The following is a 15481-nucleotide window of genomic DNA, read 5'->3' on the forward strand; positions in this document are numbered from 1 at the left end:
ATCTTTTGTAAATGAGATCAGGCCTGAACACTACCAAATCCTCACCACCAAGGCAGTGTCCAGCTGAGGCACAGAACTCAAGTCAAATAATTAATACAAATAAAATATATTTGCTTACATGCTTACATACAAATCCATTCTGAGCCTGTACAGACACCTCTGCCCTGCACTCCAACTCACCTCTGAGAGGGCAACAGCATCATAAGGACAGGTGATGACAGGAGATACCAGCCAGGCTGGCCCAGAAAGCAGAAACCGAGCCCAGTGAAGAATGAACAGCTCTCATCTCCTCCAGAGAGGGACAGAGAGACTGAGATGTGTTACCCAGTCTCCAGGTACACATTTCCACATCTGGTTGAGTAAAATGAACCAGAACCAGACCAAACCAGTACTTGGTCTAACACAACTACCCTCACAATTCTCTCAGGACATTCCAGTAATCTAATCTATTGCAGTCAGAATCACAGATTCAGAATTACAGAATATTCTGAGTTGGAAGGGACCCACAAGGATCATGGAGTCCAACTCTTAAGTGAATGGCACGTACAGCTTGAACCCACAACCTGGCATTACCAGCACCCTGCTCTAAACAAATTCCCAGCACCACAAATGATTTGAGGAAAATTCTGAAAGCAACCTGTGACACATTCTGGTTTGCCCTTCCTTTGTCAAGGTAAGCCATGACAATGATCCAGCTCAGCAGACAAAAATAAGAGTACCATGACAACACCTGACCTCACAGTGAATTTCTGACATAATCACAATTGTCTGTGGGAACAGCAATTTCAAAGGATCTGAAACCAGATTCCTATTGCCTTGGAATCACATGAATGTCAAGAGGCTGCACCTGTAAGACAAGCCATCATTAGTAAAACTTCCAAGTTCCTTCCACCTATGTGCCAAAATGGAGAGAAAACTGGAACAGAGGCAAACTTCACTCTGCCAGTCACCATGGCATAAATTAAGACCCAGGTATCTGTGTCAGGAAAAACACCCATTTTACAAAGAGATGAAGTTTTTAAAACATTTGGGTTTACTCATGTTTACTCAAAATTTAACCAATGCTAACAGAAGCTTATTTTTTCTTTAAAGTGAGTCTTAGTAACAGCACTCCCAAAAAAATTCAGAAGTTTATTAGTGAAACAGGCTTTAATTATGTAAGCACTGTGCATAGGTTTTTCCTATTATCCTGTTATAGGAAAATAGTCATATTTATATAAACTGGATACAGTTATTCCTTTTCATTGTTGATAAGCATGTGTGGCTGAATACACTCTCTCTTCCCACCCCTACCAGACTGCTCACACATATTCTAACCTGTGGCAACCAGCCTTTTAGCTTTAGTGTATGGCAAAACCATACTTAGGAAATCACAGCTCCTTCTCTAAAACCAATCTGCTTATTAAAATTAAACTGTTTCTAAATATAGGAAGAAGGCTGAAGACAAAGGACTATTTTTAAAAATTAAAGAAAACAGTATTATGAAATCTCATATTTGATTTAATCTTCTATTTTGTCTTACATTTACTATATGCTTTCAAATTGCTCCTTCATATAGCCTGATACATACTATGTCTCAAAGAGTAACCAGATAAATAGCATTTTTAACAGATGTCAATTTCCACAATTTCATATTTAATGCAAAAGCGATGAAACACTTCTTAATATCAGATATATATAATGGGTTGCTACACCTTCCCAAATTAAGTACATTTTTTCACAATATACAATTATATGCATTTTTTCCCAAACAATCACAAACTAGAATATTTTAGAAGTGTAGGACTACATATTTTACTTAATTTTAAGATATTTCAGTAGAAACTAAAACCTTATATGTTGAACCACAAGGTTTGCCAAATAAGACTTCAACTTTTTATAACAATATTTTTTCTGTATCTGCATATAATATGGAAGATCTTAGCATCTCATACCAGGCTTTGGGTAAGGAGGAAATTCCCCCTTAAAGTACTCTCTCTCCAAAACATGAACAAACAGAACTCCAGCAGAAGGGTATACATTCCGATCAGAGTGCACCTTAGACAGAATTGTGTACACTGAAAAGCAGAAGGAGAGATAAGAGACAGAAAAAAGGCAAAAATGAGACATGCTCTAGGTAACTTCATGCATTTCAACAGCAATGCAGGCATCTGGGAGAAGGAGAGCAACAAATATTAGGCACCTGTTAATAAGATTTTTAAAAGGTTACATAGATTTAAGAACAGAACACAGAGCAAACCCTCTCTTTGCCCAACAGGATCCTTTCCAAGACTGCAAGAAACAAAACTGCCTATGTCAAGATTTCAAAATTTGTACGAGCTCTTTATTTTTATAGTAATTTAAAAAATGAGGAAGGCTATTGTAATTTTATAGTTGGTTTATTTTTAATATTACGTTAATAAAAGTACATTAAATGAGTTACACAATCATGTTCTCCTAATATTTTACATCGAGAAAGCAACAGAGGAACACACGGGAACCTTACCAATCAACAGTCGTCATTCCCCACTGAACAGAAATGGCAGATTTTTCACTTCTTGTGCAGAAAAGGACATAGCAATTCACTTCAACTGATTTCTATGAGTTCTTACAGCTAGACTTTCTCAGACCACCAGGGTAAAATACAACTCAAACTTTTGGTTAGAGAGCTCTTTACTGAAGATGTTGGGCTTGTATTGAAGGATAAAATGAGAGGAGAAGGGGATTTATAGGCCAGTCAGGTGAAACTGATTCCAAACAAAAAAGTGAATCCATGTTTTACAGGACTGAGGATCAAAAAATTAAAGAAAATTCAGAACAATCCGCATATGAGAAAGCAATAAGGTGGTTTTTATTTAGTACAAAATTTGCTGACAAGGGCATAGCTTTTTAGGTATAACACATTTGATGCAGGATTACATACACATTTTAATGAATCAGAAGAATGAAGAAATCATTACAATAAATTAGATGGATAAGAAGCCACTTTATCAACAAGTCTCAAAATGTAAGTATAAACAGAGAACACTGATTAAATAGGCATTTCTCAAGGTGTCCTAATAAGATTGATTGTAGCTCATATTACTAATTTTATTACTACTGAATTTTAATTTAATGCCCTAAAAGAATTGATCACTGGTAATAGATTTTGTCAGTGAGATGAAGATTACAAATGTAGAAGATAAAGATGGTAAACCACAGACAACCACACACAGCTACCAGCCTTGCTTGCCAGCCTGGAAGAAACTTCATGAGGAATCACATCTCCAAAAGCAAATTATAGGCCATACAGCCTGGAGGTGCTGTCACTGGAAGACAGACTCCAAAAGACACTTCAGAGACATTGTAGCAAACTGATAGGAACAAAGTTGTAGGTCCCAGAGGTGCTAATTTCAACTTGGGATCAATAAGCAGGACACATTTGAAATGTGGATAAAGCCCATGTAATTCTTCAATGCTGGTGTAATTTTTTATTCCTGGTATAACTTCTCCAGCCTTATAATTATACCAACTTTCTTACTTGAGATCTGCTTAAAAAGGCACCATTAATTAGGCATTAATCACAGGCATTCCAGCCCTCACACCACGTACTCTGAGTGGAATCTCTCTCACCTAATTTTAGATGCCTACAGAAACAACATCCACCACTAAGTTAGTGAGGCTCCTTTTATAGTCAGTGGAGAAGAAACAGATGCTTCTAGGGGTTGATTTATTTGATTTCTCCTGTAAAGTGAGATGAATCATGTCCTAGATTCCAGGCTACCCTGACTAGTCCTCCATGGACTGCAGAGGCATCTGAGAGGAGATGCAAACATCTGTAATGCAGACCTCCACTCCACATTTACATACTCCCCACTCTTCAAGCTTAATGTTGCAGAATGGATAACTCTGGATATACTACTGATCACATTCCACAGCATCTGCTTTTCTGAAAACCACTTTTAACACAATACTGAACAGAGTATCTTTCTAATAATTTTATCTTAGTGACAAAATTAAAATTATCCTGAAATTAGAATTGTTACAGCTCTGTGTGGTTAATAAAACAGTGTCATTTTCATCATGTAGACTTATGTACAGTAAGATCATTGATTTACCTACTTAAAATTAGTAAATTATTATCCAAAAAACCTCTGTACTCAATTCTGTGAATGAGCCATAAACAGCACAAGGAAGTTAACTAATTTCCTTTAAAATATTTTCAAGAAAAGCTGAAAAAGTAACATTAATAGAACAAAGAGCTGACAAAAATATGGTGGCTGGCTGAAGGTGCATCAAATACCTAGAAAAGATAATTTTTCCATTTCTGATGCTTTTCCTCTACAATGCAAATCCATTTCAAACAGGAAGAACAGTGAAAAAGAAATGTGCATTTTTTCTCAGTAAGCAATTCTTTCAGGAAAAAAACAAGCATAATAGAATCAGCGGTTACTGAAAAAAAAACATATAACACTTATTTTGTCTGCTATAGGAAACCTATTACCACCACTAAATGCCTGCCTGTCTCATTCCTAGCAATGAGACATTCCCTGCTGCTGAAATAAGTATATCAGTAAGGATTTGATGCAGCTATAAAACACTGATCTTGGTGGAAGTCTAGAAACATCTCCCAGAAGAAAAAATCTTAGAAACCTGTTCTATCTTGCAATGACAAACACATCATAATGACACAAGTATGGTGATTAAAAACTCAGAAGTTCTTGCCCTCATTGTCAGAGATGCCCTCCTTGTTTTCCCCACAAGAAGTTTCTTCAAAACCTTCAAAAAGAAGGAAAATGATGAGTCTTCAGTCTGCTACAGCTATCACTAGCTTTTCAATAATGAAACAAGTGAAATGCTACTTTCTTCATGAGCTTTTAAAACCCATTATTATTTTCAGGAGACAGACTGGAGATGAACGTGTAATCATCATCATGGGTGATCTAGGGACAAAACTTACTTATACACTTAACATATACACTTAACAAATAGATACTAATCTAATGCAGCAGACTGTCAGCTGTGAATTGTCTGGGCAAATTCCCTGTGGTAGATAAAAGTCTCAGGGACTGTGAAAAGCTTCTGTAAAACTAATCATGGGAAATTAAAAATCTTCATCAGGATCACATCAGATCCCTGCTAGAATTGGCTACCTTGGCAGCACTGCTTTCTTCTTTCTTGTTTCCAGATCACTTGGAGGACTTTCTGTAGATCCCAAGATCTCCTTAGACATCTTGAACACAGGCACAGCCAGGAATCCAGACAGGATTTTATCAGCCTGCAGCCCTGGCCCTGTTACCAGAAGCAGAAAACCCCTAACTCCAGAAATTTCAGCAGTTTCACCATGTTGGTTGCAGCCTGTATGTTGATGATCCTTAGGAAACAATTCACCTGGAAGTTTTTTGGGTTTTTTTCCTAGAAATTTCAATTGGTTCTCTCCCCACCGATATTTAGCAGATGAAGAACAATTCCAGAAATAACTTGATTTGGAGGCCAATCCAGATTGCCTGCCAAGATGAGCAATCAGTGCAAAGCTTCTCCTCAGCCAGTGTGCACTAGCTACAGTATTTGATGTGTATTTGCATAATGACAGTAAAATAGTCTTTTTACATTCATGTGTGAGAAGACTTTTTTTAATTGTTACAGAGAAGTTACTGTATTAAGCAAACTGCAGAGGTATCTTCAAGCAACCAGCCATGATAAGAAAATGTGCAGTATTAGGTATAAACACAGCCATTATTTCAAGCAAAGCTACAGGAACACGAAAAGTCAGGGAAGACTAACAAGAACACACAGGTCTGTGAATATTTGAAGATTGAAGAAATGTAAAGTTTTCCAAATTACTTACCTTAAAATAGCACCCTACTCCTAAAACAAGGACATGACTGGAAAAGCAAGATTAACATTAAAAGCAGGTTTGCTTGAACCAACAGGGTATTTAACCTAAACTCACCATTCTTCTGAACAGCCTTTATTCTGCTGATAACATAACTGTGGGCTCGCTTAGTCGTCCAGTTAACAGTTCCATTATTGCCATCAGCAGAGCTTAGCAAAATAGCTTTTCACAATAAAACAAATGCAAAAAAAAAATTAGTCAGATCAACAGACTACCACAAACAATCTGATCAGATGGGATCAGACACCTTCTACATCATGTTTTGGTTTCAGTCAAAGTTTAGGAACCACAGGTAAAAAAAAAACAGAGGTGGTTGAGTATATAAATATATAATAATATTTCTAACAATAATCTTTTGGACTCCATTTTTCCAAATAAGCTAAGTCTACACTAAATACTTAAATCTCTGCAGACACTTCTGCTGACATAATTGTACTGATAACAAAGATGAAGAAGAGCATTGTCTAATAAATCTATTTGCACAGACAAAACCTCACATACAGACAAAAATATATAAAGTAGCTTTCACTGGAGTGGTATCTTTTGGTTAAAGTAGGAAAATTAAACTAAGCAAGCTTTGCTTTTATAATGATGCTTATATAAAGACACATGGGGCTGATTGCCTTGCAGCCACAACCAATAATCAATTTTGAAAAGAGAACCCATTAAAAATGGCTGCCTACATCCCACACAACTAGAACACAGCCTGAAATCAGCTGGATCCATGCAGCTGAAGGTGGAAGTTTTAAATGCAGTGAGGAGCAAATGATTACTGGAGACAGAAAGCAGCTGTGGAGCTGACAGAAAGATTCCATCTCCCCAGCAGCAGAGGTGCTTGAGAAAGCTCCCTCCTCACTTCCCACTTTTTGTTCCTGCTCTTCTGGGATGAATAATAGGTATGCCAGCTGTACAGTTACATGCCAGCTGAAAGTGCAGAGGGAAGGAACTGCAGTCAGATGCTAGGAAAGGGAAAGTGGCCATAATGAGTAGGTATTTTTGTTTTGAAATAGTTTGGGAGTAAGAATTCATGTCAAACCCTGGATCAAAAATGGTTTTGGTCTAGCATCTTAATACCCTTGTAAAAAAAGCAATACCAGAAATATAAAGGAGCAGTACCTGTGTACAGATACACCAGTCTGCAGGAAGAAATGAACACTTATTGGAAAACATGCACAGAACATGAAAGAAGCCTAAATATCTGTGGAAATTTCTGACCTGCTACACCAGGCAACTATTAAATTAGTGATAAGACATTCTTCAAACAGAATTCAGGAGGCCAAACAGATCTGGCTTAAGCAGTAATAAAGATTCACCACACTCAATCTACACATGTAGGACAGATATCTATTATTGATAATTCACACAAAACATCTAAAACTGAATTGAGGATGAAGTGTAATTAAATGAATTTTAATGCACTTTTAATTTTACTTATTTATTAAATTTAATAATTTGATTAATGCAATATTTGCCATACCAACACAATAACATTTCTAACAACTTTTTTCCTGCTGGACTGATCTGCATATATTGCAAGTCTTAATATAATCACATCCTAGGGACTATGAAATTTAGTATTGCATAGGACTTTGCATAAATTTTAGTAATTCTTGAAAAACTCAAGAAATTCCTAAAAAGATAAAATAAAGTTGCTCCATTATTCCAACAGGATGAGCTGGGCAATCAGAGGCTTGTCAGCTACAAACCAGCACCAGTACCAGACAAAACAATTAATACAAGATTAGATAACTGAATTATTAAATGGAGAATAGTATTAGAGTTGTCAAAATTATTATACTTATCACAGTCCTTATTTAATCCTCACTAAGGATTTCATGTATCTTTTTTGACACTTTTGGTGAGCCCACAAGTTTTTCCTGATAAAGACAGCAATAATAACATTACCCTTAGCTATACAGCTTGTCACTTAACAGTTCACTGGAAAAGTAAATACTAAATCATTTTAGCACATTTAAATGCAATTAAAAAAATAAAAAAAATTAAGGCAAGTTCCACAATGTGTTTTTCAATATAAATGGTCAGTAAGTCTTTCATTTGGGTTCCAAGTTGTGCTAGGTTTGGCTGTGTGGATTGAAGAAGTCACCTGTCTACCTCTCCATGCTATGCTGCATTTCATAGGGGAAGTGGAAAAGCAACCAGTATGCTTGTTTTCAGATCCTAGAGTTTATAGTGTGATGTTTTCATATACATCACCACTGAATTGATTTCAAATGACAGATGTGAAAAGCAAGAGAATAGGGCTGCTAAAAAGTTAATTTGTTATATGAGTTTTCTGGTGGGTATCACAAAGTTTTGGCATTAGCCTTATGTAACTGGGGTGGAAGAAAGAGAGGCAGGAGAGAGATGGGGAGAAAAAGAATGACTTGTATGTATCAAATATACTGATAGAATTTGCAGGTAAAAACAAAGGCCAGGAGACTGACAAATAATAGAGATGACAGAAGAGTCTGCATTGTCTGTGAAAAGATGATCAGTGATGTGCAGTTCAATAGAATAGAATGTAACTGCACAGCAGGAACTAAGGCATCAGCATGCCAAACACATACTGTGAGCACACAATTCAGGGATCTCAGCTTGGGTAACAACCTAGAGATGTAAGTCAGGTTGAACAGAGCTTTCACCAGAACACTGGCTAGAACAGCTGACATGTGAACAGCTACATCAAGGAGGAACAGGCAGACTTTATTTTTGTACTTGACACAGATATGATCACTGCTCAAATGCTCTGTCTAGCAGAGCCTTCAAGAAGCAACTGACAACATGAGGAAGGCTCTGGGAAGATCTGAATATGATTAAAAGATGACAAAAGAGACCTTATACTACAGAATGCAGGGATTCAAACTATGCATTTTATCAAACAGACAGTTTAGAATTATTTTAACCAGCCTTGTACTCACGATGAAAAGAATGTTAATAGTGTCAGGCTCTTCAGTCTGTTACACATGTTGCCACAGTTGCTGGAGAAGCCACCACTGCCTTCAACAGCAGGAGCATTTCATAGCCCTGTGCCTGGGACTTGAATATGCCCAGGTGAAGCATATCATAGCTTTTTCTTCTTTCTGCAATTATGTTTTCTTTAAATTATACATTAATTATAATTGTGTTGGTTATAAATAAAAATCACATTTGTATTAATTTATGCTCTTTTCTTCCCCTTTTAAAAGTATATTTGCATAAGATTTAACAACCAAATATTTAACAGAGTGGATACTCACAGCAATTTCTGACCACACAACAATCATAAAAGGACACAAGTATCATGGAGCAATTTTACCTTCCCCATTCCTTTACCTCACTCTGACCTCCAAGCAGTATCCTGCACCTCCACATATCCTCTTATTCCTTCTTTGAAGTAGGATCTCAAGCCCATCTCTCCTACTATTAAAGCAGCACACAGCTCAGGCTATCAAACTCAGCCACTTCCCCTCTCTCCTACACCTCCACCTTGCCCTGGGACGTGACATAAACTCATGCTTGCTACTTTGATGCCCCAGACCAGGGCCTCTGGCCACGCTTACACTGCCCCTCACTCTCTTACAGCACAACCCCACTGCAAAAAGCTACCCTTGCCCTCCTCTACTGTATATCCCATCTGGCTCAGTCCTCCTTCCTCTGAATTCTGAGCTGGAAGTGCAGATTCATACACAGCACATTCTTCTGAAGGACTGCTGGGAACCACACAGCAGAACAGTTCGAAAATGACACCATAAGTTGAAGTGAAACATCTGCGAAGAGAGAACCACCTGCAAGGTGCATAGCCCACAGCTGAACTCAGAGCTTGTAGCCAGGCAGTTACTGAGGACCCACTGGATACTTGCCCAGCTGGTCACATCATCCACTAAAGGAGGCAGAAGTTGCAGCACCCACCTACTCTCCCTTCTCTTCCAACTTCCACGCACTGTCCTCTTGCCTACTAGCTAGAACGTGGCAGAAATTTACTATTAATTAGAAGGGATTCTCTCAGTGGAAATTCACATTGAAACCGGATATGTTCTAACCCTTTTCAACAACAGCTACTATGTAAGAAACAGGAATTAATTTGTATCAGTTCTCCACCACAGATTGCTCAGGTCCCTCTACATTGAAACTGTTTAAAAGTCCAAATCAAGCCCAGGAATGTTTCTCAGCTCTATTCTTATTAATCTTTGTTCAGTAGGCAATGGTTTTCCATCTGTTCCAGTGCTATCCACTGATTACTGCAACATCTGAACATTTCTCCTAAATCACTGAAGTAATGTAACGAAATAAAGCATTTATCAGTCTCACTGGTAAAACTTCAGCATTAGCATTCATGGGAATGCTACAAATTAACTACTTGGAGAACAAAACCCTCATGATTTATTAACAGTAGCATTTACCCATCACCATTCTCCCTCCTACTGCAGGCCTGACAAGAGAAAAATTAGGTTAGCATTTCCATGAAGGTGAGGAAAACATTGTCAGTTCCTGTGGTTCCAGCCTGAGTGTAACCAAGGGGGTATGACCACGCCACCCTGGTGGCCTGCTATTCCAGGATGTCTCACATATTTCTATTATCTTTTGATATGAACTATCAGGGTATCCCTGCAATTGCATTCCAGATTTCAGAGGTAGCAATTGTACTGAAAGACAAGGAATTCAGAAAAGTCATTGGTTTCAATACACTAAGATTTCTGCTTGCTCAGTAGGTTGTTCTTTCTAACTTCTCATTTTCATAGTTTGGACTGTCACTAAAATAACCTACAATTAAAAGACATTTTGGCTGTTTGTAACAACATACAAGATACAGATTCAAATTCCTATGGAAGTAATCAAAAGTAGCAACTCTCTTCTTTCATCTAGAAGTCTGCCAATGAAGATACTCTACACTCATAGTGACTACTGTAAATTTATCACCCTCTATTCAGGAAGAATTCAAAAGCTCTTCAGATACTGAAAAAAAACAGATACTCTTGTCTAGGCTTTAAATAACTTTTTTCTTTCATTGGAAATAATCTTTCTTCTAAAGAAAGGGTTTTACTTCAGTGGCTGCAATTCCTGAAGTATTTTAATGAACTTCCAACCAAATCTAAAAACATTAAAGAGCAAAAATAAGCCTCTCTACACACTGAGCAGTTACATCTCCTGCCATAAAGCTGACTTCTTACTGTCTGGCTTTAGGACCTCCAAGATGTCTCCATGTACTGCCTATAAATAATATGTTTCTGTAATGAAAAGCATATTAATGGAACAGCTACCTTTCCCCCTCCTGTAATTACTTATTCAAGTAAGTACCTATTGACAGTAGATTGTATTGACCTGGCTGAGATTAGTAGTGCAGGCAGCATCCTCATAGGCAGGCAGACTTCCAGAGGCTCTCTGAAGGAAACCTGCTTCTCTGCCCTTATGCTTGCACCACAACAGGAACAAGGGCAGGTGTGCTGTGCTGTTAGCTGGAGAACACCAGAGCATGTGGGAGATGTTCTGCCTCCTTGCACAGGGCGCGGCTTAGCAGAGGAGCGTTGCCAACAGCACTCCTGCCGTCAACAGCAGGGCAGGGATCGGGCTCAGCCTCCTGGGTCCCGCCCCAGGCAGTGATTTCACAGCTCTTCTAAATGGGCATGTCTGCAGTTCTGCTCAAAAGGGGCGTTCCCAGCACATTCTGCATCACCCAGCACACACCAGTGGAAACAATCCCAAACCAGTCCTGGGCAGCACTTACACTTCAGTGAACTATTCCTGTGGGTCAACTAGTTTTGAGCCAGGTGACCCAATCCACACTGTCACTGTACTAGTTTATTTGTCACCAGGGAAAGCAGCAAATAATCCCTAGCTGAGCAAGGGCTGGAGAATGCTTTCTGGCAGCAGTGCAGCCTTATGACAAATTAATGTGACCACATAACCACAGCTTGCAAAGTGAGAACTAATGAGCTTCTTCCTCATTTTGACCCCTTTATAGGGAAAGGAGAATGCAATTCCATTTCTCTACGACAAATAAACCGGGGTTCCAGGGACAACATGGGCACTGACAATTAATTCTAAGTGCAGAAATACAGGGCAAAACCACCAGCCACAGTCACTCAAAAGAAGTTTTGATAACTGCTCTCTCTGCAGATACACAATATGGGGGCAACTCATTGCTCTGCCAAACTAATATGACAGAGAGCTTGTTAGTGTAACTGAGCAAACTTCTAGGAAGTCTGTTATATAAAGCTAGAGTCAAAGAACACCTGACTAGTTTCTAGTAGAAATGCTTAATCCTATATATGACTTCTCACAATGAAGTCCCATGTTTTCCTAGCAGGGGAGCATCATCAGCTTGCTTCAATATGAGTACTATACTACACCCCTAGGAGCAACTGAAATCACTCTTACAACCTTTAAAGTCTTAATTCTTGTGAAATACTGGATGATGAAATAATGTTTTGCCTCAAGGAGGATAGGGATAAGTGAGAGGCAGACAACCCTTCTGAGTTCTGACAGCAGTCATCTTCCTCCAGAAAGCCTTTTGTCATGCATTTTTAAGAAATGCAAAAATCATAAGTAAACTTTCTTTGGTAGATCAAGTGCTGCAACACAAATGGGGAAAAAACTAATCCATATTAGTTGAGGAAAACAAAAAGAAATCTATTTACAAGTCCTGTGCTACTTCTCACATGCCATTTTGTCTGTCAGATATCTCTTGCCTTGTTAAGTAATGCTGCAGTACTGTAAAGTTTACAGGATTCAAAAGAATGGATTTTCATGCTGGGCAATGCATCTTGGAGCAGCAGACAAGGCTGGAACTTCTTTACTTAGGGAGAATAGAGGGGAGCTCAGGTGAGCTCCTGGGACAGCTTTGTTCAGATCACGAACATACGACAGATCTCCACAAATTTTATATAGATATCTCTTAAAAGAATGTAACTGAACTAAAAGAAACATGAACTAAAGCTCATGCCTCCTTTTTTACATCAGTTTCAAACCACATATTCTTCTGTTTTAACTAATGAAATCTCACTGAACCAACCTTAGAAAGGTCTAAGTGGAAAAGTTATCATGAAAGACCTCTTCCCTTACCATGTAGCCTGGAAAGGACTTGTGGATTAAGCTCACATTTCAGTTTCTAGAAGGTCATTTAGTTGACCTTTGTAAAATACATTATTTCAGTTGATACTGAAAGCTTATTCTCAATTGTCCTAGTTCTTCCTTGGCTGCTATCCCATAATCAGTCATGAAGGGGAAGGCAGAAGAGGTAGGAAAAATTTCCTCGTAAGGGAAAAGGAGTCTTGTCTTGCATCTAACAAATGAAGTTTTATCCTCACATTGAACAAATTCACACTTAAGTTCTCATCATATGTTTAATATATCCAGTGCCTCATGTCAATTCTGTGGCTAATAACCTATGACAAGTATGGTCATAAGTAAAAGAAGTACTAAGAGGGTACCTAGATACTATTCAAAAGGAAACAGAGCAGACTGCTTGCAGAAAACACACCACTGACCTCTCAGAACTCAAAATAACCCAAACAGATCTCTTGCTGTTAACTTACTCTTGGTGTAACAAGCCTCACAAAGGCAGCCCTGTGGCTGGGCTGCTATTAAGTGTCGGTTGTTTAATGTATTTCACTGTGAAGACACTGCAGGTGAAGAACCTGCATGAAAGCTATTATTTAGCTTTTAGGGACCAGGATCAAGACTTTTTCTGAATTCCTAATTTTGGCTCGGTTGGACTAAGTGGTCAAGAGGGGAAGTAACGGAGAAGAAGGAGAACACTACAGACAGCCCCGTTCACACCGCAGCCCGTCTCTCGCGTCAGGCACCAGGTCGAGGCACCGGAGGAGCGCAGCGGGCCCGGCCTAGTCCCCGGGAGCGGAGGCTCCCGCGCCATCCAGCGGCTCCGAGCCAGGCCCGGCTCCCGCGCCCTCCGGCACTCCCGCTCCGGCCTCACCCACCGCCCCCGGGCTCCCTCAGCCCGGGCCCCGCCGTGCCGGGAGGGGCTGCGGCGGTCCCGGGGCGCGCGGGCCGCCATCCCCGCGCCGCCTGTGGAGCGTCCTCCGGGAGCCGCCGGAGCCGCGGCACGGGGAGATGCTGGGACAGCCCGGCCCTCGCACTGACAGGGAGCACGGAGCAGCGGGAATGGGGCGCGCAGCCAGAGCAGCCGGAGGGCGAGGCGGGGGGTGGTTCCGCCGGGAGGGGACGCGAAGCCCGAGCAGAGGCAGCGCCGCGGCGCAGGCCGGCCGCTGCCGGCGGGGCCCGCCACTGCTCGCCGCGGGGAGACGCGCCGTGACCGACCTGTCAGCAGGAGCGTGGTGAGGGCGCTGTGCGGCCACGGCCCCGCCGCGCAGCACCGCATCGCTCCCCGCTCCTCCGCCTGCTGCTGCCGACACCACCACCGCCGCCGCATCCTCTACGCCGCCAAGTACCGCTTCTCCTGCCGCCGCTGCTGCCGCCGCCTCGCCCCGCGGCGGCCGCAGCATCCTCCCCTTCCCGCCCCGCTCCTCCCCGCCCCGCCCCGCCCCGGCCACCGTCTCCAGGCAGCGCGGCCGGGAGATGCCGGGCATGCCGGGAAGAGCCGCTCGCCGCCATGGCGGGGTGGCCGCGGGGAGCGGAGGTGCTCTATGTGGGCTCCGCGGGGAGCGAGCTCCGCGGGACTCCCCTCCCCTCAGGGCGGGGGCAGAGCGGCTGTGGCCGCAGCGGAGGCTGGGCTGTCCCGCTCGCCCTGCGGTGCAGATGTGGCGGGACGAAGCCGTGGTGCCCCGGGTGGAGGGGCGCGGCGTAGGCTGAGCTGCCCTGCCCTGCCCTGCCCAGCCCAGCCCAGCCCTGTCCCGCGCCGTCCCTTGGAGAGCCAGCAGGGGAGGGCGGCGTCCCACACCCCACAGGCTTGCCTGGTGCACGGGAGTGTGCTGTGCTCTTGGAAAACAACGTGGAGAAACCTCCCAACAGCAGCTTTTTGAACACCTTACCCTGACACACTAGAGGGGGCCCACCAGAGGGTCAAAAAGGTGATTACTGGTCTGCAGCATCTCTTATAAGGAGAGACTGCAGGAACTGGGCCTCTTCAGTCTGGAGAAGACTGAGGGGAATCTCATCAATGCATATAAATATCTCAAAGGAGGGTGCCAAGAGGATGGTGCCAGGCTATTCCCAGTGGTGCCCAGTGACAGGATGAGGAGCAATGGCCATAAATTAAAACACAAGAAGTTCTACCTCAACAGGAGGAAGAACTTTGTGCTGAGGGCAGCAAAGCACTGGAACAGGCTGTACAAGGAGGTCATGGACTCTCCCTCTCTGGAGAGGTTCAGAACCTACCTAGACACATTCATGTGATCTGCCCTAGGTGACTTTGTCTTGGGAGGGGGTTGGACTGGACAATCTCCAGAGGTCTCTTCCAATATTAACAATTCTGTGATTCTATGACCCCAGCAGTAGGGTACCTGGCAGGCTTACCCAGTGCACACAGATATGGCATGCTCTTGGAGGACATCACGGCAAAAGCCCTTGCAACTGCAATTTTCTGACAGCTTACCCTATTTTAAGCCTACATCCTTACTCCACACAAAGTTGGTTTGTTTTTTCCAGTGTTCAGCATCTGTTCTGCAGCTGGTGGAGTTGTGAGTGGGGTGTCTGGAGGGGTTGGTCAGGGTCCCAGCTCCAGGCTGACCTGTG

General features: G+C 41.8%; 1 protein-coding gene across 6 annotated transcripts in view; it reads right to left on the minus strand.

Moving 5' to 3' along the window:
• SGCE (sarcoglycan epsilon) overlaps positions 1-14278 on the minus strand; it is a 32856-nt gene extending 18578 nt beyond the window's left edge. For 4 of the 6 annotated variants that reach the window (XM_059489276.1, XM_059489251.1, XM_059489268.1 and 1 more), the window contains exons 1-2: positions 14108-14219; positions 1935-2057 (exon numbers count right to left, since the gene is read on the minus strand). In XM_059489276.1, the coding sequence (XP_059345259.1) occupies positions 1935-2057; positions 14108-14219 (235 nt within the window). Of the gene's footprint in view, positions 1-1934; positions 2058-5911; positions 6017-14107 lie in introns of all 6 variants that reach the window. The other 2 variants (XM_059489284.1, XM_059489243.1) reach the window with 2 other exon arrangements.
• Positions 14279-15481: the final 1203 nt, after the last annotated feature.

The sequence above is a fragment of the Ammospiza nelsoni genome, chromosome 1, assembly GCF_027579445.1.
Source record: "Ammospiza nelsoni isolate bAmmNel1 chromosome 1, bAmmNel1.pri, whole genome shotgun sequence".
In the NCBI taxonomy this organism is placed as follows: domain Eukaryota; kingdom Metazoa; phylum Chordata; class Aves; order Passeriformes; family Passerellidae; genus Ammospiza; species Ammospiza nelsoni.